Consider the following 23,534-nt stretch of genomic DNA (forward strand, 5'->3'; position numbering starts at 1 on the left):
TGAAGCACCTACCCTGGCATTCTACACATATTCATAAATGTTTTTGAACAAATGAGTGAAACAACTGAGGGTAAAACTAACTGCTATTTATCCAGAGGCAGAACCAGAATCATGGGCCCATGAGTGGACACGAGTAATGGGACACGGAATATTGTTCAACCTATTCTAGATGTACTTGTAACCTCAGTGTCTGAATACTAGACAGAGGTGGAACTGAGACAGGCCATAGGTGAGATAACTATTTCACAAGTAAGCTATATCCCATAGCCTTCTTTAGAAGGGTGAGACAGTGATAAGGTGTGATAGTCAATCTTATCCATCAATTGGCCGGGCCATGATGTCCAGACGTTTGGCTTAACATTATACTGGATGTTCCCGTGAGGGTGTTTTTTGGATGAGATTAACATTCTAATCAGTGGACCTCGAGTAAAGCAGATTGCCCTCCATGATGTGAGTGGCAATCCACGTTCAGTCAGTTGAAGGCCTGAATAGAACAAAAGAGTGATCCCCCCCACTCCAACCCAAGCAAGAAGGAATTCTGCCTTCAGACTTGAACTGCAACACCAGCTCTTCCCTGAGGATCCAGACTGATGGCCCACCTTGCAGATTTTGGACTTGCCATCCTCTATAATCCATGTGAACCAATTCCTTAAACCTCTCTCTCTCTCTCTTCCCCTACATCCTGTTGCTTCTGTTTCTCTGGAGAATCCTGACTACTACACAAGTTTCTGGTAATAATGACTCAATTTTTCTTTCTTTTTTTTTTTTTTTTTTGACACAGGGTCTCACTGTTGCCCACGCTGGAGTGCAGATCATAGCTCACTGCAGACTCTACCTCCTGGCATCAAGCGATTCTCCCACCTCACCCTCCCCATTAACTGGGACTACAGATGCACACTACACTGGCTAATTTTTTTGGATTTTTTTTGTAGAGCTGAAATTCACCATGCTGGCCAGGCTGGTCTCAAACTCATTAGCTCAAGTGATCTGCCTGCCTCAGCCTCCCAAAATGCTTGGATTACAGTTGTGAGCCACTGTTCCTGGTTATCAATTTTTCAAATAAGACAGAACATATGAAATATTTCCTGGCAATAGCTTGGAGAAGGTGAACCAAGTCAGAGTACATAGTTAACTTTTCCATGGCAAAAAGCCCAAGGATTGGTGATGAGCCACTCTGATATAAGAATTCATGAACTCAGCCGGGCATGGTGGCTCACACCTGTAATCCCAGCACTCTGGGAGGCGGAGGCGGGCGGATCACGAGGTCAGGAGATAAGAGACCATCCTGGTTAACACGGTGAAACCCCGTCTCTACTAAAAATAACAACAACAAAAAAATCAGCCGGGCGTGGTGGCGGGCGCCTGTGGTCCCAGCGACTCGGGAGTCTGAGGCAGGAGAATAGCGTGAACCTGGGAGGCGGAGCTTGCAGTTAGCCGAGATTGCACCACTGCACTCCAGCCTGGGCGACAGAGCAAGACTCCCTCTCAAAAAAATATAAGAGGCCCGGTGCGGTGGCTCACGCCTGTAATCCCAGCACTTTGGGAGGCCGAGGCGGGTGGATCACCTGAGGTCAGGAGTTCGAGGCTAGCCTGGCCAACATGGTGAAACCCCGTCTCTACTAAAAATACAAAAATTAGCTGGGCATGATGGCGCAATCCTGTAATCCCAGCTACTTGGGAGGCTGAGGCAGGAGAATCACTTGAACCTGGGAGGTGGTGGTTGCAGTGAGCCGAGATCGTGCCATTGCACTCCAGCCTGGGCTACAAGAGCGAAACTCCGTCTCAAAAAATAAATAAATAAATAAATAAAAAATAAAAATAAAAAGAATTCATAAACTCGCCAGGCACAGTGGCTGACACTTGTGATCTCAGCACTTTGGGAGGCCAAGGCAGGAGGATTGCTTGACCTCAGGAGTTCGAGACCACTCTGGGCAGTATAGGCAGACTTCATCTCTACAAAAAAAAAAAAAAAAAAAAAAAAGTAGTTGGGGTTGGTGGTGAATTCATGTAGTCCTAGCTACTCAGGAGGCTGAGTGGGAGGATTGCTTGAGGTCAGGGGACAAGAGGCTGCAATGAGGCATGATCATGCCACTGCACTCTAGCTAGGGTGACAAAATGAGACCCTGTCTCAAAACGACAACAACAACAACAAGAACAAACACACAGAATTCATAAACTCTTATTTTTGAGGTGACCAGCTCTGTGGATCTGGATATCCTTCACGCTAGGCATTTGAAACTGGGGCTAATGCTGTGTAGGTTTACTTTAGGTTATTATATTGTACTTAAAAACATTTATTGATGAGAGATTACACATATAAACACAAATATTTCAAGTGTATACTGTAATGCCAGAACTCTGGGAGGCCAAAGCAGAAGAATCACTTGAACCCAGGAGTTCAAGACCAGCCTGGGCAACATACGGAGATTCCATCTCTCCCAAAAAAAAGAAAAAAGAAAAAGAAATTAGCCAGGCATGGTGGCTTGAGACTGTAGTCCCAGCTACTCAGGAAGCTGAGGTGGAAGGATCATTTGAGTCCAGGAGGTCAAGGCTGCTGTGAGCCATGATCACACCACCGCACTCCAGCCTGGGTGACAGAGTGAGAACCTGTCTCAAAAATAAAAATAAATAAAAATTTAAAAAGTACACTTTGATGAGTTTTGACATACATCTATCACAATGAAGATAATAAACATCCTTCACTCCTTTTCCTTGTGGCTTTTTGTAATCTATACCTGTCTCCATCTCTATCCACAGTTGTGATGGATAATTTTGTTTCAACCTGCCTGGGCTAAGGGATGCCCAGATAGCTGGTAAAACATTTCTGGGTGTGTCTGTGACAGTGTTTCCAGAAGAGCTTAGCATTTGACTTGGTAGACTGCATAAAGAAGATCACTCTGATTAATGTGGGTGAGCATCATCCCATCCATTGAGGGCCTGGATAGAACAAAAAGGCAGAAGGGTGAATTTGCTACTTTTTGAACTGGGACATCTATCTTCTCCTGCCCTCAGACATCAGTGTTCCTGGTTTTGGGCCTTTGATCTTGCACCAGGACTTACGCCATCACTTCCTTTGGTTGTCAGGCCTTCAGACTCACTCTGAATTAAACCACTGGCTTTCCTAGTTTTCCAGTTTGCAGATGAAAGATTGTGGGATTCTTGGCCTCCATAATCATGTGAGCCAATTCCTAGAATCAATCAATTATCTATCTATCTATCATCTATCTATCTATCATCTATCTATCTATCTATCATCTATCATCTATCTATCTAATCTATCCACCCATCCATCCACCACCCACCTACCTACTACCTACCTACCTATCAATCATCTGTCTATCCATTCATCCTATTGGCTCTGTTTCTCTGGAGAATCCTAATGCAACAAGCAACCACAGATCTACTTTCTGTCACTTTAGATTACTTTGCATTTTCTAAAGTTTTATGTAATTGGAATTGATAAAACTTTTGCCAGTGCTGTTAGAGCCGCCTTTTTTTTTTTTTCCCCTGAGATGTAGTCTTGCACTGTCTCCCAGTCTCCCAGGCTGGAGTGCAATGGTGCGATCTCTGATCACTGCAACCTTTGCCTCCTGGGTTCAAGCGATTCTCCTGCCTCAGCTTCCCTGGGATAACAGGTGCCCACCACCTTGCCCGGCTAATTTTTGTATTTTTAATAGAGACGTGGTTTCACCATGTTGGCCAGGCTGGTCTCGAACTCCTGACCTCAGGTGTTACACCCTCCTCGGCCTCCCAAAGTGCTGGGATTACAGGCGTGAGCCACGGTGCCCGGACTTACAGCCTCCTTCTCTAGTTGATTTGGCTACTTCTGGTCACATCATCATCACACATGAGTTGTGTTGCTTTGAGGCAGAGTCTGTCTGAGGCTTGGCAAGCCCCCTTCAATCTACACCCTCCCCCACAACCCTTGCTCTAGAAGCCACTTTCTAACCACTTTTATTAAGTAACTTACTTGCTATGGCCTGAATGTGTCTCCCCAAAATTCACACATTGAAATCCAATGTGAGACATCTGGGAGGTGATTAGGTCACAAGGTAGGAGTCTTCATGGACAGGATTAGTGCCCTTATAAAAGAGGCCCCAGATTGCTGCTTGCCCTTCCACCACGTGAGGACACAGCTAGAAGGTGCTATGAACCAGGAAGTGGGCCCACACTAGACACTGAATCTGCCAGCACCTTGATCTCAGACTTTCCAGCCTCACTGTTCTAGTGAGAAATAAATTTGTTAGTGACAGGCTACCTAAAGTTCTTGCTATACTGTATACACCAGCCCAAATAGACCGAGACACTACTGTTCCTTTCCCTGTTTCCTAAAGCCATGAAGGACCTAGACAGGCTTATTTTTTTTTCCCCTGCAGCTCACTGTCTGTGACCTTTCTAGTTTCTCTTCCTCTAACTGGATAATGAATGCCGCAGCCCTGTCCCCTGAGGGGTAGTTCTTCAGTTAGGTCCCCAAACACACATGCTGGGCTCCCTGGCAGCCAGAGAGGGCAAGTGGGGATTCAGATCCTGCCCCTTTGAGATCTCCCCATGCTACTAGCACATTCTGCTTCTCCTGTGTGTGTGTGTGTGTCTGTGTGTAACAACATGTATGTCAGAAGGATGGATAAAGTTCTTGCTATATAAAGTTGCAAAAATAGGTTTTAGCATATTTATTTTGGAAAATCAACCTGTTTAAAAGTTTTATTTTTACTGTACAAAATAGGATTAAATATAAAATGACTTTTACTCCAAAATATCATTACTTCTGATTTACCAGTCTTCTCATGAGAGGTCCCATTAAAAAAATTACCTTAGTCTAATCTCAATAATGTCAAACTAATTCATATCTGAAATTGTGCTATTTCATCTTTAATATCCTTAATCTCAGCTTGGACTATTGTTAAATTAGATATTTTTTCATTTAAGAAAGCAATTTCTTTCTCTCTTTGTAGTAAGTCGGTAACCAATCTCCCAATGCGTAGTGTTAAATCATTTACTAATGGTTCTAAACGGGAAAAGTCCTTCTTTAGATTATACACCTTTGGTTTCAGATCATTTGCAAAAGTCACTGTCTTCAGAACTTTGGCTCTGTCACTTTCTAAGCTTAGAAATCTATCTGTATGTTTGTCGAAGTCACTCTTTAGTTCAGTTAGCGTCTTCTTAACAGAGTTAATTCTTTGTGAATTTTCAGATGCTGTCTTTCGGAGCATTGCTGTTCGATCAATACTACTTGAAAGAAGATCACCTATGTTTTTTACTGTATTTTTTTCTACTTTTTCTATTTTATTTTCTAATTCTTGCACAGAATCTGTCAATGATATTACATCAGTTACTAAACCTGAAATCCGTCGTATATCTGTTTTTACACTTGTAATCTTGAGACCAACATCTTTTGCCATGGAAGTTGTACTTTGGTCTACTTTTGTAATGTCTTGAGAAAGCGTTGTCAGATTGTTCTTCAGTATATCCTGTTTTTCAGTTATCCTGTTGGACCAAGTTTTTACCTCATTAATTTCTTCCTGTAGATGCTTTAGATGAGCAATTATTTGAAAAGACTTCAATTGTTCCATGATAGCTTCAGATTTCTGCCACTGTAAGAAAATATAATATCACAATGATTAAATTTATTAGAAGCTTAACATTTAAAATTCATCTTAAATTTTATATTTCTTTTTAATTTTAATTTTTTTTTGAGACAGAGGCTTGTTCTGTTACCCAGGATGGAGTGCAGTGGCACGATCTCGGCTCACTGCAACCTCCACCTCCTGGGTTCAAGTGATTCTCCTGACTCAGCCTCCCAAGTAGCTGGGATTACAGGCACCCGCCCCCACCTCAGCTAACTTTTTTTGTATTTTTAGTAGAGACGGGTCTTCACTATGTTGGACAGGCTGGTCTTGAACTCCTGACCTCTGGTTATCTGCTCAACTCGGCCTCCTAAATCCATGCCTGGGATTACAGGCGTGAGCCACCACGCCCTGCCTTATGTTATTTTTTAACTACATTTTACTGTTCTTCTGGAAAGCATATGGTAAAAGACTACTTCAAAAGTAAGAGAATTTAGAGCAATGTAAGTGAATTACTAATGAATAAGAAGGAAACATTATGAAAATTTCATGAAATGTCACTGGAAATTACATTTTTTACATTATAATATTTTCACAGTTGGTCTTCTGTACAGTAATAAAATGAGCTACATGAGACAGTGATGTGGTTTTTCAGTTGCTGGAGAAGGGAAAAGGAAGTTTCTTCCAATTGAGCTTTGCCGGGTGAGATAAGGCAACATAAGTTCTTTTTTATTTCAGCTTTATTAAGGTATAATTGACAAATTAAAATTGTATATATTTATTGTGTACAATGTAATGTTTTGATATACATATCTACACACATATTGCAAATGATTAAATCAAGCTAATGAACATATCACCTCATGTATTTTTTTTGTAGTAAGAATATTTAAGATCTAGTCTCCTAGAAATTCTCTCTTTTTTGTGGAGATGGAAGTCTCACTCACTCTGTACCCAGGCTGGAATGCAATGGCCCCATCTCTGCTCACTGCAACCTCTACCTCCTGGGTTCAAGTGATTCTCCTGCCTCAGTCTCCAGAGTAGATGGTACCACAGTTGTGCACCACCACACCTGGCTAATTTTTGTTTAGTAGTGACAGGGTTTCACCATGTTGGCTAGGCTGGTCTGAAACTCCTAATCTCAAGTGATTCGCCCGCCTCGGCCTCCCAAAGTGCTAAGATTATATGGCGTGAGCCATCGCGCCCGGCCTTTTAGCAATTTTCAAGTAAATATTATTATTATTTATAGTCATCATACTATACAATAGATCTCCAGAACTTATTCATCCTGTTTAACTGAAACTTTGTATTCTTTAATCAACATCTCTCTATTGCCCTACCCTGTCCCCTCCAGTCCCTCCTAACCACCATTCTACTCTGTACTTCTATGAGTCTGACTTTTTTAGATTCCACATGTAATTGGATCATGCAGTGTTTGTCTTTCTGTGCCTGGTTCATTCCACTTAGCATAATATCCTTTAGGTTCATCCATGTAGTCACAAATAACAGGATTTCCTTCTTTTTAAAGGCAGAACAGCATTGTGTGTGTGTGCGTGTGTGTTATTTATCCATTCATCTGTTGATTGACACTTAGGTTGATTCTACATATCTTGGCTATTGGGACTAATGCTGCAATGAATATGGGAGTGCAGATAACTCCGTGACATACTGATTCATTTCTTTTGGATATATATCCAGAAGTGGTATTGCTGGATCATATGATTATTCTTAGTTTTTTTTTTTTGAGGAACCTCCACACTGTTTTCCATAATGGCTATACATGCCCACCTGCAGTGTACAATGGTTCCCTTCCACATTCTCACCAACACTTGTTATCTTTTGTCTTTTTGATAATAAATATCTAACAGGTGTGAGTTGATATCTCACTGTGGTTTTAATTTTTCATTTCCCTGATAATTAGTGATGTTGAGCATTTTTTCCATATACCTGTTGGCCATTACTGTGTCTTCTTTTCAGAAATGTCTATTCATGTCCATAGCCCATTGTTCAATCGGGTTTTTTTTTTTGCTATTGAGTTCCTTATATATTTTGGATATTAAGCCATTCTCAGATTTATGGTTCATGAGTGCTTTCTCCCATTGTATTGGTTGTCTCTTCACTCTGTTGACTGTTTCCTTTTCTGTACAGAAGCTTTTTAGTTTGACACAATCATATTTATCTATTTTTGCTTCTGTTGCGTGTTCTTTTTGGGTTCTATTCAAAAAAATCTTTGCCAAGACTAATGTCAAGAAGCTTTTTCCTCACGTTTTCTTCCAGTAGTTTTCAATTTCTGGTGTTACATTTAAGTCTTTAATTCATTTTGAATTGGTTTTTGTATATGGTTTGACATAAGGGTCCAGTTTCATTCTTCTGCATAGGATATCCAGTTTTCTCAACAGCATTTATTAAAGAGATGTCCTTTCCTCATTGTGTGTTCTTGGCAACTTGGATGAGAATCATTTGAACATACACTTGTAGAAGTATTTCTGGGCTCTCTATTCTGTTCCATTAGTCTATGTTTTTTTTAAATGCTAGTTCATGCTGTTTGGATTACTACAGCTTTGTAGTATATTTTGAGATCAGGTAGTGTGATGTCTCCAGCTTTGTTCTTTTTGCTCAAGATTGCTTTGGCTATTCGGGGTCTAAGGCAACTGCAAACAAGTTATAGCAAATGCTAGAATGAAGGGACCAATGTCCAAGACTATATGTCTATGCTTTATTGGCCTGTAACTTTTATGAACAGTTTTCTGGCCTATCTAACTATCCATGAGACCTTGAATAATTCAACTAATTCTCAAGTTCCTAGTAGGTTGTTAGGCATGCAAAATATGAGGAACATAAAGATGAGTATAACTCGAGTTGTGGCCTCAACTTAGTTTAGTAGAGAAGACAGATAAGTAAAAGAAAATAATTTCCAAGGTTCTAAAATTCTGATTCCAAATGCAGCTGTTTTTCAACTTTTGTATGTTTCAATGCCATCCTTCTTCCCCACTATACATTATGAACTGAAAGCTCTTAAATTGTTATCTTGATTTAACTTGGACACATTAACTGATAAACATTTTGAGCCACCCCAGTGTCTGGCAACATTTTGAGTTGTTATTTTTGTTGTTGTTTGTGGTGATGGTCCTGTGTCTGTGCACGCACATGTACGTGCCTATATAGCAGTGTTGGGGAGTTGAGTATTTTATTGAACTTTAAATATTTGACATTTTATTGCAATGTGCCATCAGTTAATAAAATGAAGAAGGGAAAATTACATAGTGATAAGATGGGTAGATCTCATAAACAATACAAAGTTGGATAAAGTTGGACAATTGAAACAAAGATGGAAATCAGGTAAGACTATTTAGCTTCAACCAGAAGATTAGCCTATGGACTGTGCGCTCAATTATGAAGAAAAATAAATTAAGAAACAAATGTAAAATGGCTAGAAATACATTGCTAATGCGTATGCCCATAGACAGATATACAGTAATTACTCTGGAAAAAGAATCCCATTTATAATGTGTAAGTCAATCATTTGACTTCTGCACATTTAACTTTCAGCTTGTTTTCTAGGAAAGTACTATGTTGTAAAATGGGAAATTATAACTTTCTATTAATAACCAAAACTAGTTTGATTTGACCACATATACTGTACTACAGTATGTGCTAGTATGATCAAGAACAATCTCTGCTTTTAGGGAGTTTGTAGTTTAGTTTGGGACACAGAATGTCGATAAATGTATTACTTAAAACTCAGAAAAGAAGAAATAAAAAAGCTTGAGTCCAGGAGTTTGACGCTGTAGTGTGCTATGATTGCGCCTATGAATACCAACTGTGCTCCAGCCTGGCACATAGCAAGACCCCCATCTCTAAAACAAAAAAATTGAAATTAAAAGTTATAAAAACAATCAGACTGTAAAACATTTTTACAAAATTAAATATGCAGTTTAATCTAAAGATATCTTTTTTTCTAAAATAATTGTGTATTTCTTCAATGTTTTCTTATTAATTATCTTTCTTAAAAAAAACAATTGAGGCCAGGTGTGGTGGCTCACGCCTGTAATCCCAGCACTTTGGGAGGCCAAGGTGGGCGGATCACGAGGTCAGGAGATCGAGACCATCCTGGCTAATGCAGTGAAACCCCGTCTCTACTAAAAATACAAAAAATTAGCTGGGCGTAGTGGTGGGCGCCTGTAGTTTCAGCTACTCGGGAGGCTGAGGCAGAAGAATGGTGTGAACCCAGGAGGCAGAGCTTGCAGTGAGCCAAGATTGTGCCACTGCACTCCAGCCTTGGTGACAGAGTGACTCCGTCTCAAAAAAAAAAAAATTTGAGATGGGGGTCTCACTATGCTGCCCAGGCTGGTCTTGAACTCCTGGCTCAAGTGATCCTCCCAAAGTGCTGGGATTACAGGCGTAAGCCACCACACCTAGCTTGAATTATCTTTCTTAAATTGTATTTGGATTACTTGGCTAATGCCAACCTTTTGAGATTATTTTGGTTATCATACATTTAGTTTTACTTAACACAAATAAAAATGAATTATGCTCAGAATATTATTTTGAGGGCAGCTTTAAAAAGCAGAGCCATATAGTTGCAAAATAATTATAATGAAGTACAGAAATGGGACGGTAGGACAAAATAATTCTAAGTAGTAACTCCCCCACTTCGCCCCATCATAAATGTTTAATTTCAAAATACACTTGAGGATTTTTCTCCTCAATCGCTTTATGCTGAAATTAATTATTGGTGAATAAGGTGGCCCAAAATGTGTTTTTTGGTAGGGAAGTGAGCTTGTGAAAATGTTCCTGTGGGTATGACATTAAGCAGTAGCCACAAATAGGAAGGAAACCAAGAAGTGATTGCAAAATCACATTTTATTTTTAAGGAGGAAGTTTTGCAATATAGTGTATTTGATGAAACAATCTCCCAAGGGAGAAAGGACTAGATGGCTACTTTCATCTATTTCATTACCAGGTTATCATTTATTAATGTATCTACTCTGGTAAAAGTAGCTTAATAGCAATTAAACAATTAAGATGTTGATGAATGAGCTTAGCTTATTCTTAGAAGAATCAGATTATTAGGAAGAAGCTGTTAGTAAACCTCTTTGTTTCACTTGGTTGTTTATAATAGCAATCTGTTGTGAACTTCTATTGATCTTTACGAAAATAGAAGCTCAATACAGTGTGGTAATAGTCTAGAGATTGTTGTATTAAATTATTTAAAAAATTACTTCGGGCTTGGTTAACCTATTTGCCTAGGATGGATAGAAGAGTTGAGTCTATCAGTAGCTGAAAACAGCATATCGTTGAAGGCTGGGGATGGTGGCTCACGCCTGTAATCCCAGCACTTTGTGAGGTGGGGTGGATGGATCACTTGAGCTCAGGAGTTCAAGACCAGCCTGGGCAACATGGTGAAACTCCATCTCTACAAAAATAGCTGGGCATTCATGACTGAGATCATCCACTGCACTCATCTGGCGGACAGAACAGACCTTCCTCGAAAAAAAAAAAAAAAAATCGGTGATTGATTATTATTATTATTTTATTATTATTATTTTTTATTATTGATGGATCTCACATTGCCCAGGCGGGATCATGGTCAATCTGCTCACTGCAACTCTGCCTCCAATTCAACGATCTCTCGCCTCCCCAATACTGGATTATAGGCATCACCACCACACCCGTTTATTTTTTTTAGACGGGATTTCACCATGTTGCAAACTCCTGACCTCAAGTAGTCCGCCCACCTCAGACTCCCAAAGTGCTGGGATTACAGGCATGAGCCTCTGCCCCCGGCCAGAATATTTATTAAATTCCTATCATATATTCAAGGTATGAGGCTAGATGCTGTCCTGTAATGTTAAACATTGCCTGGATCTACAAGCACAGCAACATGGTTCAAGAATATGATTTCTGGGTCCAATCTGCTTTCAAAAACTTGCTAAAGGATTTTTTTTTTTTTGAGACAGAGTCTTGCTCTGTCGCCCAGGCTGGAGTGCAGCAGCGCCTTCTCAGCTCACGGCAACCTCTGCCTCCTGGGTTCAAGAGATTCTCCTGCCTCAGCCTCCCAAGTAGCTGGGATTACAGGCACTCACCATCACGCCCAGCTAATTTTGTATTTTTAGTAGAGACAAAGGTTTCACCATGTTGGCCAGGATGGTCTCGATCTCCTGACCTCGTGATCCACCCACCTCAGCCTCCCAAAGTGCGGAAATTACAGGCGTGGGCCACTGAGCCCAGCTAGGATCTTTGAATTCTATTAAAGGACCTGGAAGTTTTATTGATCTGTATAATTTAAAACCATTTAGATCAGGCGCAGTGGCTCACGCCTGTTATCCCAGCACTTTGGGAGGCCAAGGACGGAGGATCCATTGAGGTCAGGAGTTTGAGACCAGCCTGGGCAACATAGAGAGACCCTCATCTCTACTTTTTTTTATATTAAAAAAAGGGTAAATAAGTATATAAAACCACTTAAAGCCAGAAGGCATCTTAGGGATTATTGATATAATTCTCTCCTTTTACTATTTAAAACTAAGCCCTAGTGGCTGGGCGTGGTGGCTTATGCCTGTAATCCCAGCACTTTGGGAGGCCAAGGTGGGCGGATCACCTGAGGTCCGGAGTTCGAGATCAGCCTGGCCAACATGGTGAAACCCCGTCTCTACTAAAAATACAAAAAATGAGCCGGGTGTGGTGACAGGCACCTGTAATCCCAGGTACTTGGGAGGCTGAGGCAAGAGAATTGCTTAAACCCAGAAGGCGGAGGTTGTAGTGAACCAAGATTATGCCACTGCACTCCAGCCTGGGCGACACAGCAAGACTTTGTCTCAAAAAACAAAACAAAACAAAACAAAACAAAACAAAACAAAACAAACCTAAGCCTTAAAATAAAGTGCCCAGAATATGCAGTGGCAAAACCTATTAATAGATTAGAGGAGTACAGCCTAGGACTCAGCACTGCTTTCTCCTCTTCTCCAACATTTATTCATTTATTGATTCCTTCTTATGCTCAAGGGCCAAACAATTTTAGAGCACAGCTACAGCTTTTGAGGGACTGAGTCTGGTTTAATGGCAACATGGTAGAGAACACATTTGACTCAATTATTGCTTTTTGAGTTATCGAGATAGTTCTACTAACAGCAGATTTGTTGTGATTTTTCTCCCCTAGTTGAACAGTAGCAGGCTCCGCGGTGTAGTGAGATGTCCTTGGCCTCTGGAATTGAACAGACCTAGGTCTACAGTGTGACTGCAAGGTTCCCAGTGTTCCTAAGTCTCCATTTCCTTATTTGTAAAATGGGTCTAATAGCTAGCAAAGGTGTAGTAAGGATTAGTGATAATGACTGGCATAAGGTAGGTAGTCAATATATAGAGCTATTATGATGACAATAATGAAGGCTGGACACAGTGGCTCATGTCTGTAATCCCAGCACTTTGGGAGGCCAAGGCAGACGGATCACTAGGTCAAATGTTCGAGACCATCCTGGCCAACATGGAGAAACACCATCTCTACTAAAAATACAAAAATTAGCTGGGCATGGTGGCTCATGCCTGTAGTCTTAGCTACTTGGGAGGCTGAGGCAGGAGAATCGCTTGAACCTGGGAGGTGGAGGTTGCAGTGAGCTGAGATCACACCACTGCACTCCAGCCTGGGGACAGAGTGAGACTCTGTCTTAAAAAAAAAAAAGGAATGATGATGATGAATGTACATCTCCTAGAAATGCTTGACATATGTGTGGGTATGTCATTTTAACAGGTGCTGAAGTGTTAGTTCTCTCCTCTCCTGCTGTGTAAAGCTGGGGTGGCGTATTTTGATTTGTATTAAATTACTAGTTTATAGGCTGGGTATGGTGGCTTACACCTCTAATCCCAGCACTTTGGGAAGTCGAGATGGGAGAACTGCTTCAGCCCAGGAGTTTGGGAACAGCCTGGGCAACATAATGAGACTGTTTCTACAAAAAAATAAAATTAGCTGGGCATGGCGGTGTGCACCTGTAGTACCAGCAATCGGAGGAGCTGAGATGGGAGGATCCCTTGGGCCCAGGAGGTTGAAGCTGCAGTGAGCTGTGATCACACCACTACACTCCAGCCTGGGTGACAGACTGAGACCCTGTCCCAAAATTAATTAATTAATAGCTTATAAATTGAAATGAGCAGGTGCTAGGAAAATTTGTAGAGCTTTTGTCAACTGTGCAAATATGGGGTAAGTCTACAAAGGATGGTTTTTTTTTTTCTTATTGAGTTTGGTAAATTTTCAGCATCATTATTGTGTAATGGCATCATATCAAAATTTGAACAATGTTACAGATTCATACAAAGGTCTGCAATTAGGTTGAGAAGAAAAATACTACTATTAATTTTGCATCTTATGAGTTTTTCTGTGAAGCCATACAGGCTAATAAATCAAGATTTTTGGTTATAAAATATACAAGTATACTTAGTCAATAGTTTCCGATCATTAAGCAAAATTTAAGGCAATATTACATCTAAAAATTATATATTCAAAAGTTTAAAAATAATTAGGTGCTTATATTGTAATCCGAATACTTTGGGAGGCTGAGGCCGAATGGCTTAAGCCCAGGAGTTTGAGACAGCCTGGGTAACATAGTGAGACCTCGTCCCTACAAAAAAAAAAAAAAATGTGTAAGGAGTGAGGCCAGGTACAATGGCTCACTCCTATAATTCCAACACTCTGGGAAGCTGTTATTCCTGTTAACATTAAAAAAAATTGATCCAGTACTTTTTTTTTTTGAGATAGAGTCTCACTCTGTTGCCAGGCTGTAGTGCAATGGCATGATTTTGGCTCACTGCAACCTCTGCCTCCCGGGTTCAAGCGATTCTCCTGACTCAGCCTCCCGAGTAGCTGCGATTACAGGCACCTGCTACCATGCCTGGCTAATTTTTGTATTTTTAGTAGAGCCACGGTTTCACCATATTGGCCAGGCTGGTCTTGAACTCCTGACCTCAGGTGATCCGCCCACCTCGGCCTCCCAAAGTGCTGGGATTACAGGGTGAGCCACTGCGCCCAGCTGATCCAGTACTCTTACGCTTTTGAGATAGGGTCTTGCTCTGTCACCCAGGCTGGGACAGGCTGGGAATGCAGTGGTGCAGTTCACTGCAACCTTGAACACCCGGGCTCAGCCTCCTGCGTCGCTAGGACTACAGGGATGCGCTTTTTTTTGACTTTTAGTAGACATGTTATCCAGGCTGGTCTTGAACTCCTGAGCTCAAGCGATCCTCCCACCTCAGCTTCCCAGAGTGTTGGAATTATAGGAGTGAGCCATTGTACCTGGCCTCACTCCTTACACACTTTTTTTTTTTTTTTTTGTAGGGACGAGGTCTCACTATGTTACCCAGGCTGTCTCAAACTCCTGGGCTTAAGCCATTTGGCCTCAGCCTCCCAAAGTATTCGGATTACAAGTATGAGGCACTGTGCGTGGCCACTTTATAAGAAATTAATTGATATAAAATTTATTATCAGTTACAAAGATACAAAAATGTGTTTTAGGATATTGGTAATTTTCCCTAAAGAAAAGACTAACAATGTAATTTAATATTTGATACACAGGAAAGTTTTTGAAATTTTAAGCATCTGTGTTAAATAAATGAATGGAAGAAACAGAGAAAGACAAATTAAGTACATCTAAATCTCTCTAATAACAATTTCTTAATAGGAAAACCTCTTCATAAATACAGGATATATCTATATCTAGATATCTATACATACATACAAACGCATATATACTTTAATAGTTTTCTCATGTTATACTTGTAGAAGTGCAGTTTTTTTTTCTTTCCCTTGTGTCATTATAGAGCACAGTAGCCATCTTGTTTCCATTTACTTTCAGTAACCATTACCATGGTATATATAAGTTCATAATAACCTCATATTAAATGTGGTGATCGGTGAGAAAAAAATATTTAAACGTAAAGAGTAAAAGAGATTACATTGGCCTTGACAGGATGGAGGTTAAAACAACAAAGTTCCAGCTTACTTTATAATCTATTTTATTAGCATTAAAAGTAAACAAATAGAATTTTGTCAGTGCACGCAAATAAGAGACATTCAGAAGTCAAGAAGTATAATTTTAAGACTGCAAAAATTAACGCTATGCCCCTTAATAACAAACTCTCCAGGCTTATTTTTATGATTCATGTTGTCTACCACAGGCCCTCCTAACTCCAGTGGAGAATGAGTTTGGGGGTTCTCCAAAAACTTGCAAATTTACATATTAAAACTACTTGACCACAACTACCGTTTTGTAACTGACTGCTTTCAAGTTCTTTGTGTTTAATTCCATTGAAAACTGCATTATAAAACTGGTAAGGTTATTGACAAAGAAACAAGAACAAACTTCCATATGCAGTTGACTACATTATATAATTTCAAATAAAATAAAATCAATTCATAAAACAAATTTAGTGGTGTGGTTTGGGAAATCTTTAAAATGACACACTTTTAACTATCACAGTTATTATCATAATTAATTATCAGAGTTATGTTACTTTTCCCTCAAAACAGGCCACAGGCTTATTTTTATTTATTTATTTATTGAGACAGAGTCTCGCTTTGTCACTCAGGCTGGAGTGCAGTGGCACGATCTCGGCTCACTGCAAGCTCCGCCTCCCGGGTTCACACCATTCTCCTGCCCCAGCCTCCTGAGTAGCTGGGACTATAGGCACCCACCTCCACGCCTGGCTACTTTTTTGTATTTTTTAGTAGAGATGGGGTTTCACCATGTTAGCCAGGATGGTCTTGATCTCCTGACTTCGTGATCTGCCTGCCTCGGCCTCCCAAAGTGCTGGGATTACAGGCGTGAGCCACCACACCCAGCCTATTTAAGTAAACCATCTAGAGATCATGGATCTAGCAAACTCATGTCTAACACAGTTGGAAACTAAAACCAGGTATATAAAGATATTTCAAAGATTTATATACACATAATTCCTAAGAAAGGCCTTATGTAAGAACATACTTACTCTGATTTTAAAAGTCTCACAAGTATCTGTAACACAGTTTAGAACCTTAACAAAAACTAAAATGTTTCCCAGGCTTTATAGTTTTCAGAAAGTGCATATTAATCCATAGCAAAGGCACCAGGCTCTCCCTCAGGCATGCTATCTTTTATTTTACACAAAATTCCCATGAACTTGGTTGTCTGGATTCTTTTTTTTTTTTTTTTTTTTTTTTTTTGAGACAGAGTCTCGCTCTGTCGCCCAGGCTGGAGTTCAGTGGCGCAATCTCGGCTCACTGCAAGCTCCGCCTCCCGGGTTCACGCCATTCTCCTGCCTCAGCCTCTCCGAGTAGCTGGGACTACAGGCGCCCGCCACCACGCCCGGCTAATTTTTTATATTTTTTAGTAGAGACGGGGTTTCACCGTGGTCTCGATCTCCTGACCTCGTGATTCGCCTGCCTCGGCCTCCCAAAGTGCTGGGATTACAAGCGTGAGCCACCGCGCCCAGCCGGTTGTCTGGATTCTTAACCTGCAGTGAATTACATAAGAAAGTGAAGAACTGGCTGAGGCAGGCACATTACCAACCAACCTGACAGTAAAATCAGGTGACAGAAAAGGTATGAGACATAGGTTTGAAAAATGGCAAATTGGGATCATTTAGTGAAGTGGTAAATACTCTTCATTAGCCCCTGGAGACATCAATATATGTGGGTCCAATATAATAGGTGAAATTAATAATGATGTCCATTAATGCTTTAAAAAACATTAAAAATATTAAGTATATTGTTTTAAAAGTAGAGAAATATTTTTAAAGAACTATTTCTATTTCAAATGGTTACAATGAAATAAGTTTTAGTGCTTAAAAAGATAAGCTCTGATTATGTGGATAATCCATTTGTGTGGAATCTCATTTATTTTCCAGTAATGTAGGATAAGATGAGGCATATCAAAGTAACTCAAAATCAATGGACTAATCAATTTATGTATAATGATATGGTTCATCAGATAAATGTCATGAATTTAAAAATCACCACCAATTCCTTTATTTTCCATATTATATTCTTTTAAAGTTCCCTTTTCTCCTGTACTTGAGTATGCTATAAAATCATGAACTTTTTCTTTTAGAACATCCAGTTCATTTTGCATCTTTAATATGCTATTATCATACTGAATTCCTTCAAGGGTTTTCTGCATCTCCATTATTTCAGACACTGCTTTCAGCATATCATCTTCCATATTAAACATCTGCATAGTCAAGTCTTCCATTTTCTTTTCTGTTCCTATCAGATCCTGAGAGACTCTGAGAACAGAGTGAACAGCACTTTCAATTGTTGGCAAATGCGTCTTGCATTCTTCAACTTTGGGTTCGTAGTCGGAAAGTTTATTAGTCAGATCTTCGTCTCTGGCAAAGAGGGCATGCTGTTCCTCTTCTAACTTTTCAACTGCCTTTGTATCAGAGCCTAGCTGCTCCTCTACTCGCAGGAGATCTTCTTCTTCTTGTCTTTTTACTGTTCTAATATTTCTTAGTGTGCTATCTTCCAAATCTTTTAGCCGTTCAGTGAGCAATTTTATTTCCTGCTCAGCCGAGTTAATTTGGACAGTTACTTGAGAATGTATATGTTTTGCTTCTGATTTGAAAATGTCTGTATTAACGTTCATTTCTTCTAGGCTTCTCTTCCAGAAATCCGTAATATTCTGAAATTTCTCATTAAGGCTTTGCATCCTTTGAGTGAGCACCTCTTCATTATTTTGAATGTCATGCATGATATCTTGGAGGCTGGATACTTCCTGCTCAAACTGGGTCATCAAAGACATGGATGATGTAGTTTCCTGCAGGATGCTTTCAGTAGACTCAAGCTGCATTTATAACACAAAACAATTCCCAAGGCTACTTAATAATTTTCATATTAGAGAAACACACTTTAACAATCAGGAGCATAACACGTGCCACGTTAAAATTCTGAAGATGTCAAAAATATCCAAGTATATCAGAATCAGACTGACAAAGATATTTATTACGTTAATAGTTTTCACAAATACGTTAACCCTGCATTGTTTTATTTATTTATTTATTTTTTTGAGACAGAATCTTGCCCTGTCACCCAGGCTGGAGTGCAGTGGAGCAATCTCCGCTCACTGCAACCTCCGCCTCCCAGGTTCAAGGTATTCTCTTGCCTCAGCTTCCTGAGTAGCTGGGATTACAGGTATGCGCCACCATGCCTAGCTAATTTTTGTATTTTTCGTAGAGATGGGGTTTCACCATGTTGGCCAGGCTGGTCTTGAACTGTTGACCTCTAGTGATCCGTCTGCCTCGGCCTCCCAAAGTACTAGAATTACAGGCGAGAGCTGCCGCGCCTGGCCAGCACTGTGTCAAAAAAAAAAAAAAAAAAAAAAAATACACCTGAACACATAATCCTAGATATTTCAGCATTTCTATGGAAGCATATTCAAGAGAAAAGTAATGTTAAAGGGCCTGAAATAGATGCAATTTCCTCTTTTTAATTCTAATGGTAAGTAACTTTGATGTCTTTTTTTTTTTTTTTTTCTGAGACGGAGTCTCACTCTGTCGCCCAGGCTGGAGTGCAGTGGCGCGATCTTGGCTCACTGCAAGCTCCACCTCCCAGGTTCAAGCCATTCTCTTCCCTCAGCCTCCCGAGTAGCTGGGACTACAGGCGCCCGCCACCACACCTGGCTAATTTTTTGTATTTTTAGTAGAGACAGGGTTTCACCGTGTTAGCGAGGATGGTCTCGATCCCCTGACCTCGTGATCCGCCCACCTCAGCCTCCCAAAGTGCTGGGATTACAGGCGTGAGCCATCGTGCCTGGCCCTTGATGTCATTTTTATGGTTTTTTTGCTTTTTAGAAACTGCAACTTTGTATAAAATTTGATATCTTTCCTAAATCCTATAATTCTGTAAGGGTTTCTGCCAAAAAAAAAATTTTTGACCAACCTCTTGCAGAGAAAGTACTAGAATCAGGTCTTAGAGATAAAAAGGCAAAAATGAATTAAAAAACAGTTTAGTGAGACAAGTCAAATTGAATGGTAAAGTGTTTTAAGTATTTGTAAGTTATGCTAAGCCTCTGGCACCTCCTAATCTGTATCTGGAATATAGAAGGCCAAGTCATAGACCTTTTTTAGTCTACACTTAGATAACAGCTTTAGAGACTACAGGAAGGCCTAGAAATAATCATTAATTTATCATGTGCTTGCAGCATTACGCTGAAGACATAATACTGAACAAGATACAAAATAATACCCTTAAGCAGCTTTGTTTAATTGACGAGAAAGACAAGTGTATATGCACTATGACAGGTGAAGAGCTATGGAAGCACTCAGGTGGAGACCCAGCCTAGACTTCAGTGACGAAGGAAAGTATTTTAGAAAAAGTAATATCTAATATCCGCTTCCAGTTGCTTGCTCTCTAAATTAGCCTACACACTACTACTAGAGTAAGCTTTTAGAAACTGGTACGCCTATCATGGTACACTGTTACAAAACCTTTGATGTTGCCTAATACTTCTAGGATGAAGTCTCAAATTCTCTAACCTCTCCCTATGCTATCCTCCTCTCCTCTTTATTTAGTTACGTTGTCCTTACTTCAAGGCTCAGATGGGATCTCAGCTCCTCAGTGCAGCATTTCTTCCACAGCCCTAGCCCTGACAACCTGAATTCCTGTAGCACCTATTACATATGTATTTGCCATATATTTGCCACTTAGCACATACAATTCAAAAATTTTGAGGGTTCACTCTGTGCCAGCCTTGTGTGAGACAGTGGAGACAAATACAGCATAGTCCTTGATTTCACAATTTGATTGGGAGACAGTGTTTAGATCTTCCACATCATATATTCTAGAGTGAGTACCCTGTGTGAGGTAGTTCCATTACCAGGTACTAGAGAAATGGAGATAACAGATGCAGTGCATGCTCTAAAGAGGAGTAAAGGAGATAAACTAGCAACCAAAAAAATCACAGTAGATTATAAGTAGTGTCACAAAAGAATTAGCACGGGGGGCAATGGATGCTTTGAGGAGAGATAAAAAGTTAGGAGGGCAATGTGGAAAGGCCTGGAAGTGACTCCAAAATTGGAATCATTAACAGACTGATTGATGAATTAGCAGGGTGAAGATGTGAAAGCTTTTAAATTTCATAGGAGAAGAGACCATGTCTTATGCCTTTGTGTAATCCCTACATCTCAGAGTACAAAGAATATGTTTGTTGATGCTTAGAAAGAATGACCCTAAGCCTTCTAGGTCCACCCCAATCAAGACCTAAAGAGTATGCAACAAGAATGACTAACACCACTCTGAAATGTTGTTTAAAATGTATTTTAAGGGTTGGGCATGGTGGCTTACGCCTTAATCCCAACATGCTGGGATGCCAAGGCAGAAGGACTGCTTGAGCCTAGGAGTTTGAGACCAGCCTGGGCACAAAGCAAGACCCTGTCTCTACTAAAAAAAAAAAAAAATTAGTTGGGCATGGTGGTGTGTGCCTGTAGTCCCAGTTACTTGAGAGGCAGAGGTGGGAGGATTCCTTGAGCCCAGGAGTTCAGGTTGCAGTGAGCTATGATCATGCCACTGCATTCCATCCTTGGTGACCAAGCAAGACCCTGTCTCAAACACATACACATGCGCACACACACACACACACACACACACACACAAAGAAAACAAACAAAAAAATTCAAAGAAATAAAAACCTCTTTTAAATGTACACATACAGCCATAATACACGTTCCTTTTAAAATCAATTATGAGAAATACCATTAACATGGTTAGGTTTAGTTGTTTTATTAGCAGTATTTTGAAGAGGCAAGCTTATCCTCACCTAAGGTAATGTCCTGTTTAGGAGGTTCATCACAGCCTCACTGTAATCTGAAAGCAGTACACCCCAAGTAAGTGCAAGATGTTACAGATTTAATCTGCAAATATTTAGTGACTAATATGCCACAGTAGCTAGCATTTATGGGCCGCCAACATATTCTAATCGTTTTTCATTTTTATTTACTAAAAAAAATTTTTTTTGTAGAGATGGGGTCTCACCATGTTGCCTGGGCTGGTCTCAAACTGCCAGGCTCAAGTGATGCTCCCAACTTAGCTTCCCAAAGTGCTGAGATTACAGGCATGAGCCACCACACCGGGTCTCATTTTTTCTTAAAGAAAGAGCTAGTAGGGCCGGGTGCAGTGGCTCACACCTGTAATCCCAGCACTTTGGGAGGCTGAGGCGGGCGGACCACCTGAGGTCGGGAGATTGAGACCATCCTGGCTAACACAGTGAAACCCCATGTCTACTAAAAATACAAAAAATTAGCTGGGTATCGTGGCACATGCCTGTAATCCCAGCTACTTGGGAGGCCGAGGCAGGAGAATTGCTTGAACCCAGGAGTCGGAGGTTGCAGTGAGCCAGATCTCGCCACTGCACTCCAGCCTGGGCAACAAGAGCGAAACTCCGTCTCAAAATAAAATAAAATAAAATAAAATAAAAGAGCTAGTACTTTATTAGTGCTTGATTGTTTTCAAAAAATTTGTATATAAAGTAAGTCCTCACTTAACGTCATTGGTAGGTTCTTGGAAACTGACTTTAGGTGGAACTATTCAGAGCAGCTCCTCCAACAACGTTGTTTCGATGTCCTTTCATTACAACGTAGGTGAGAAAAAAATTGGTTTCATTACACACTTCACTTAAACTCGTAGTTTCCAGGAACCTATTGACGATCAGGAACCTGTTGAGGATGTTGAGGACTTACTGTATATCTCATCTGATCTTTATAAAAATCTTATTATTTCTCACTTAATTACTGTATATCTCACCTGATCCTCCCAGTGTGCTGGGATTACAGGTGTGAGCCACCGTGTCCAGCCTTCAATAGCTTTTAATTAAATATGTGAAGTTTGGCAAGGCACAGTGGCTCACACTTGTAATATCAATTCTTTGGGAGGCAGAGGCAGAAAGGTCATTTGAGGCCAGGAGTTTGATACCAGCCTGAGCAATGTAGCAAAACCCCGTCTCTCCAAAAAATTAAAGAAAAAAAAATTAGCTGGGTGCAGTGGCATGCCTGTTAGTCCCAGTTACTTGGGAGGCTGAGTTGGGAGGAGTGCTTGGGCCTGGGAGGTTGAGCTATTCCAACACTGCACTCCAGCCTGGATGACAGAGTGAGAGCTGGGATGACAGGGAGAGACCCCATCTCAAAAATATAAAATATATATATATATATATGAAGTTTCTTGCCTGTAGGATTTCTTCTAATGGTATGTTAGTTAGAGTTCCCCCAACAGCTACAACCAGATTCCAATTTTTTTTTTTTTTTTTTGGGGACAGAGTCTCACTCTGTTGCCCCAGGCTGGAGTGCAATGGTGTGATCTCAGCTCACTGAAACCTCTGCCTCCCAGGTTCAAGCAATTCTTATGCATCAGCCTCCCAAGTAGCTAGGATTACAGGCATGAACCACCATGCCCAGCTAATATTTTTGTATTTTTAGTAGAGACAGGGTTTCGCCATGTTGGCCAATCTGGTCTCGAACTCCTGACCTCAAGGTGATCCGTCTGCCTTGGCCTCCCAAAGTGCTGGGATTACAGGCATGAGCCACTACACCTGGCTCAGATTCCAATTTGAGCCCTATGTGAAAATACCAACTCCTTTGCAGCTCCTTCCCCAAATCCCTTACACTCACCATCCATGGAATCCCCTGGCATGTGTGAGGGATACTTAATTTTCCTCCATGGCTTTTCTCTTCTGGAGGATTATATGCTTATCCTGTGCATGGGGCTGCAGGGACTTAGATGCTCCATTTCATCTCTATTTTTATAACATCCTTACCCACCCTGGTGCCAAGCATAGGTCCTTGCTTACCTTGTGACATGAGCAAAGGTTTAGTGAATGAATAAATGAACAAAAAGCCGTATTTCCCAATGATAGCTTGGTCCCTGGTACCCAGAGAAGGCCCACATGATGCCTTATTGATCACAGCTGACTTTGACTTTTTCCTGAGAGGTGTGGGAGTTACAAAAATGTTTATTTGTCTCACATTTCT

At 40.6% G+C, this 23,534-nt stretch overlaps 3 protein-coding genes across 4 annotated transcripts in view; all 3 read right to left on the minus strand.

The window, feature by feature from the left end:
• Nucleotides 1-4,655: 4,655 nt before the first annotated feature.
• The window catches only part of IKBIP (IKBKB interacting protein), a 30,219-nt gene continuing 11,340 nt past the window's right edge, over nucleotides 4,656-23,534 (minus strand). Inside the window, exon 2 of the mRNA XM_032170968.2 lies at nucleotides 4,656-5,591. Coding sequence (XP_032026859.1) covers nucleotides 5,558-5,591 — 34 coding nt within the window. The 3' untranslated portion in view covers nucleotides 4,656-5,557. The remainder of the gene's footprint in view (nucleotides 5,592-23,534) is intronic.
• On the minus strand, nucleotides 4,842-5,570 carry LOC116479136 (inhibitor of nuclear factor kappa-B kinase-interacting protein). The gene has a single exon (XM_032170967.2). The coding sequence runs from the start codon at nucleotides 5,568-5,570 to the stop codon at nucleotides 4,842-4,844; it is 729 nt and encodes a 242-aa protein (XP_032026858.1).
• Nucleotides 16,714-23,487, minus strand: LOC116479135 (inhibitor of nuclear factor kappa-B kinase-interacting protein-like). 2 transcript variants are annotated; one of them, XM_058424865.1, is made up of 2 exons: nucleotides 23,354-23,487; nucleotides 16,714-18,361 (listed from the first exon to the last, which is right to left on the minus strand). In XM_058424865.1, exon 2 carries the CDS (start codon nucleotides 18,317-18,319, stop codon nucleotides 17,525-17,527), a length of 795 nt encoding a protein of 264 aa, XP_058280848.1. In that variant the 5' UTR covers nucleotides 18,320-18,361; nucleotides 23,354-23,487; the 3' UTR covers nucleotides 16,714-17,524. The 2 variants fall into 2 exon arrangements, with proteins under 2 accessions (XP_058280848.1, XP_032026857.1); XM_032170966.2 differs by lacking the exon at nucleotides 23,354-23,487 and having other exon boundaries at nucleotides 16,714-18,857.

The sequence above is a fragment of the Hylobates moloch genome, unplaced genomic scaffold (genome assembly GCF_009828535.3).
Source record: "Hylobates moloch isolate HMO894 unplaced genomic scaffold, HMol_V3 SCAFFOLD_12, whole genome shotgun sequence".
Classification (NCBI taxonomy): domain Eukaryota; kingdom Metazoa; phylum Chordata; class Mammalia; order Primates; family Hylobatidae; genus Hylobates; species Hylobates moloch.